The sequence below is a fragment of the Cannabis sativa genome, chromosome 3 (assembly GCF_029168945.1).
Source record: "Cannabis sativa cultivar Pink pepper isolate KNU-18-1 chromosome 3, ASM2916894v1, whole genome shotgun sequence".
Classification (NCBI taxonomy): Eukaryota; Viridiplantae; Streptophyta; class Magnoliopsida; order Rosales; family Cannabaceae; genus Cannabis; species Cannabis sativa.
In genome coordinates, this window is record NC_083603.1 from 54,520,363 (window position 1) to 54,525,317 (window position 4,955).

The 4,955-nt window shown below is 31.8% G+C and overlaps 2 protein-coding genes across 2 annotated transcripts; both read right to left on the reverse strand.

Moving 5' to 3' along the window:
• Positions 1-358: 358 nt before the first annotated feature.
• LOC133035477 (uncharacterized) lies at positions 359-1,837 on the reverse strand. Its single transcript, XM_061111325.1, has 2 exons — positions 1,493-1,837; positions 359-1,343 (listed from the first exon to the last, which is right to left on the reverse strand). The coding sequence occupies exons 1-2, from the start codon at positions 1,760-1,762 to the stop codon at positions 1,041-1,043; spliced, it is 573 nt and encodes a 190-aa protein (XP_060967308.1). The 5' UTR covers positions 1,763-1,837; the 3' UTR covers positions 359-1,040.
• On the reverse strand, positions 1,770-2,935 carry LOC133036176 (uncharacterized). The gene is made up of 4 exons (XM_061112680.1): positions 2,756-2,935; positions 2,467-2,544; positions 1,852-2,353; positions 1,770-1,780 (listed from the first exon to the last, which is right to left on the reverse strand). Exons 1-4 carry the CDS (start codon positions 2,933-2,935, stop codon positions 1,770-1,772), a joined length of 771 nt encoding a protein of 256 aa, XP_060968663.1.
• Positions 2,936-4,955: the final 2,020 nt, after the last annotated feature.

Here is a 4,955-nt window from a genome sequence, read left to right on the forward strand (position 1 = left end):
CCCACGTGACAAACTCAGCTTCCAATTGCGGATCGACAGGTTCACCAATCTTGTTGTCCAACGGGCACAAACCACGCACATATTTAACGACCTTATACACAGAATCATCAGGAGAAACTGAGGATGAACCTGATTTAGATGCACCAGAAGCAAGCTCAATGAATGGAGATTTCAAAACAGCTCCTTTCTTCCGATCCCTCTTTTGAGGACGTAAAATAGGAGTCTCTTGAAAAACAACCATTTCAAGATCAATCTTCTCAGAAGTCTCAACAGAATCAGGGACATGAGTTGAGGAACCAATCTAAAAAACAAAAAGGAAAAAAAAAAGACTTTTTTTATTTCAAAAAGTACAATCAAAACACTATAAAAACAACAATAGAATACTAGATAAACACAAATTACAAAGGAACAAAAAGAGAAATACAAACCAAATTCTCCACAGCTTTAACAGCAGATGCAATTGTTGCATCAACATCAATGTTCTCCTCCCCACCTTGAGACTGTTCAGGCTGACAACAAAAAAAACATTAAAAAACTATTAAAACAAACACAAAACACAAAAATACACACAAAGAGCACAAAAAAATGATGGCCAAACAAGAAATACACCTGTTTGATCTCTACAAGAGGTTCCACAGGGTCAGAATTCTTGGCATCATCCACCTTGCCGGTATCATCATCCCTCGAAACAACCTCGGGGACAACAACACCCTCATCGTTACGAACATCCCCCGTGTGAGCCTCATCCTGACCAGCACCAATACCATCTCCACCAAGATCATCATCATCATCATCATCAATTTCATCGTCATGATGATCATCTCCTTTGTCATCGTCAATTTTATCATCCTCGTCTTCCTCCGAAGTGGAATCTTCATCATCCTCATTTTCTGAAGAACGAAGAGCATCTTCAGACTGAGATCCAGTGTGAGTAAGACCACCTTGGGATGACTGAGAACAAAAAAAACTTAAAAAATTAATTTACTGTATAAAACAACATAAAAACACTACTAAAAAAATAACAGAAAAAGTAATGACAATTAAAAAAACACCTCAGCAAGAATGTCCAGCTTCTTGTTCATCTCAGCAACAGATTTCATAAGTATCCCTTGCTGGCTGACAACAATAGATAGACACTTTTTAAATTCCTCAAACTCAACTCGGGAGACATTCTCATGAGCAGATGATGAAGAAGCACCCATCAAGCCAGGTTGACTAGCAGGCTTGGAACCACCTTTAATTTTGAATTTGACAGCATCGGGAGTAGTCTCACCAGAGAAAAAATCAGTAAGGCTCAAACTCAATCTTTCAACAGAAGTTGGAGTGATGTTTCTTAATTTTAACTGAAACAACAAAAACAAAAAAAAAACAATATGCACATGAAACTGAAATTATAAAATAACAACAACAATCAAAACATAAAGTATAAATAATGTACACAAAAACAACATTAAAACAACAGTGGAAATAGTGTAAAAAACAACAGAATTACCTCTTTCAAAGACCGATCGAAAATGAGGGTGTTCATGACATCCATTTTCATCTGACCCTCCTTGTCCTTGGGTAATTTAGGCCAATTCAAAATCCTTGGAATGCCAACATTTGAGTACAACGACAGTTTCCCAATAACGTACGGGCAACACTCGAAAAACCAGAATTGAATAGCCAAAGGAAAACCCAATAACCTGTAATACCCACCATCCTCGTCACTACGAACTACCCTCTTATAACCAGAATCTATCTTACCCTTCAAAGAATGCATAGTGATATCAAAACAATGCTTGCCCCAACCAAATTCATTATATTGACCACTATCGACAACATCTATTTTCTCAGACGAAACAACTTTACCCGGAGGACCACCCAACAAATAACACTGCACAAAATACAAGACAGCCAACTTGACTGCAAGATCGTCGTTATCCTTAAGATTGTCAGCAATAAAAGCAGTCTGAATAGCACCCTTGGTAATTTTTTTGTACCCCTTAAAACAATGTTTGACCAATTCATTATCATCTTGCTTAAACTGATAAAAATCAGAATCAACATGACAATCTAACCCCGTGACCAACGCAAACTCTTCGATACTAAACCTAAGATATTTCCCTTGGACACAAACCCAAAACTCCAACCCATTAGGCTGCTGAACCTCCCTCAACAGCAAACAATGAAGCAATTGGTAATGAATTATGTACTCCGGAATCCGAAGAAAATAACCAAAGACAGATTTTGAAAAAATTTCCAATTGGCTTTCAGTTAGAATTCTCTTAATGTCTCCAAGTACAGAGTAATACCCAGATGTTACTACTCTAGAATGATAGAATTGAGATCGGGTGTACTTGCATTCCCAATCCTAAAAAACAGAACAATAAAAAACATTGATAAAACACCATAAAACACTACGAAAATAACAACAACAAAAAAACAATAAAAAAAACATAGAACAGAATGCATAACATGACAAACCTCAACAATCCTATTAACAGGAATTTCCTCAGCCACACCTGATGATGGCAACACCTTTACAGGGGATTTACCCTTGCCCTACAATAAAACAAAACAACACCAACAAAACAACAAATAGAAAATTAACAAAAACACATAAATAAATCAAACAAGATATATAAAACAATTACAAATACAGAGACAAAAACAAACATATACCCAGTTATATGAACTTCAAAAATCGAATTTAACAAAAAAAACAAAAAACCTCAAAAACAACAAAAACAACAAAAGATAAATAGTAAAATACCTTAACAGATACAGGCGACTTAAGAAATTCAGATTCCAACTCAAAATCTGAGTCTGAGTTTTCAACAACAGTTCGAGGTCTTTTTTCTCGAGTGTTCTTCGAAGGTCCACCAAGAGTTTTTCTTTTAACAAAAGGGGAAGTGGGGCTAGGAGGGTTCTCTTTAAGATTTTTTTTACCCATTTTTGATTTGGGTCTGGTTTTCTACGATTGTTTTGTGGGTTTTGTAGCTTTAGCCGGAGATGGAGATGAACGAGTAACGACCATTATCAGGAATTATGAAGGTATTTATAGACAAAAATAATAAAAATAGGGGGAAAATGAGAGGGAAGTTTAAGAAAGTGGGATGGGATTTGAAATTTTTTCAAATGCTAAAACCACCCACTACTCGAACCGTAAAAGAAAACTGAAAATGGGGAAGAAGATGAACAGTTGAGGGGAGAGAGAGTTATAATTAGAAATTTTATATTCGAAAAAAATAAAAGAAAAATAAAAGAAAAATGCAAAAGTACAATACCTTTTGATAAGAATAGAAAACCGTCAAATCAAAAAATTAAAAATAAATTCTTTTTTAAAAAAAAAAAACGTGGCAAAACCCTATCGTGACAAGTGGGAAGCGTGGGAAGCATTAACCCATTAAATAAAAAAGTTTGAAAGGCAGTATACTGCCAAAAAAAAAAAACAGTATAAAAGTTAAGTTGAGTGTGTAACAGTATAAACGAAAGAAATTGGGAAAAACAGTAATGGGTGTAAATTTCCCATCTAATAACTAAGTTAATAAATGTCTTTTTTTTTACAAAAAATTAACAAAATGTCCATTCTATTTAAAGTTTGATGATAAAATTACAATTATAACCTTAGATAATTAAGTGTTTGGTATAGTTATTTTGTACAATAGTATATCGTTTTTATGTGCAATAGTATATTTAAAAGAGCTGAAAGGTAGTATATTATTTTAAGACTGTGGTATATTATTCTAATGTGCTATGGTATATAATGAACGAAAGACGGAAATTAAAAAATATAGAATATAAGTTTAAGTTTGAGGTATAGTTATATTTCACTAGGAAACATTGTCTTTATGTTCATTAGTATATCATGAAGGAAAGAAAAAAAAACATGTGAAATATTAAATTAAGTTTTTGGTATATATAATTTTTTTTTAATTTATTATATTAATTTTTCATTATAGTAATTCTGCTTATGATTGTAGTATATATTTTGTGTATGCTATTATATATCTTGGGAAAAAATTTCATTTAATAGTATATTAGTTTAAGTTTGTGGTATATTCAAATTTTTCTTAGGTATATCGTTTATATGTGATATGATACATCGTGAAGGAAAGAAAGAAAAAAAAATTGAATATTAGTTTAAATTTGACGTATATATAATTTTTACTACATTTTATATGTTATGCATTGCATTATCTCATTAAAAAATAAATAAAGGACAAACAAAAAAAAAAACTTATAAAAAATTTAAGCTCATGGTATATTAATTTTATACTATGGGATATTCATTTAATCTACAAATATATCTTTTTTATGTGCTGATGTATATCAAACAAGAAAAATATAGAAAAAAAAACTTAAAAAATAGTGATTTTTTGAATAAATACATATCTTAATATGACGAATGAAACAAAGAAAGAAAAAAAAAATTAAAGATTAATACTCTTTGGTTAAAAATATATGTATGCTATACAACAAAATTAATATACAATCCAAGTTTTTTTATTTTATTTTCTGAATGGTATACCATAGTATAGAAAATATATATAGCATAATACAAAATGTATATACCACCGACAAAAAATTTTGACTGAGACTTTGGTTATTGTTTGGGGGTAATCATTGTAATTTGGAGATGTGAGAAAATTAGAAGAAGAAAAAAATGAGCAGAGCTTCGTCGCTTTCCATTGTGAGGCTTTATCATTTAGATTTTGGAGAAGAGTTTTCATTTCTTTTTGGAGAATTAATATAATGTTAATAATACCCTTATATAACTACGGGTATTTTAGGTACTAAAAATTAATAAAGGTCATTTGCTATATTATTTTTAAAAAGGGACATTAAGTTCCACTAAAAAAGAATAAAGGGTCATTCACTACTATTTCTCTTATAGAATTCCTTTTTCTTCTGTACTGTCCACCACTTAGTGTTGTAAGGGTTCCCTTTTGTTGTTGACGTGGCATAAGGTA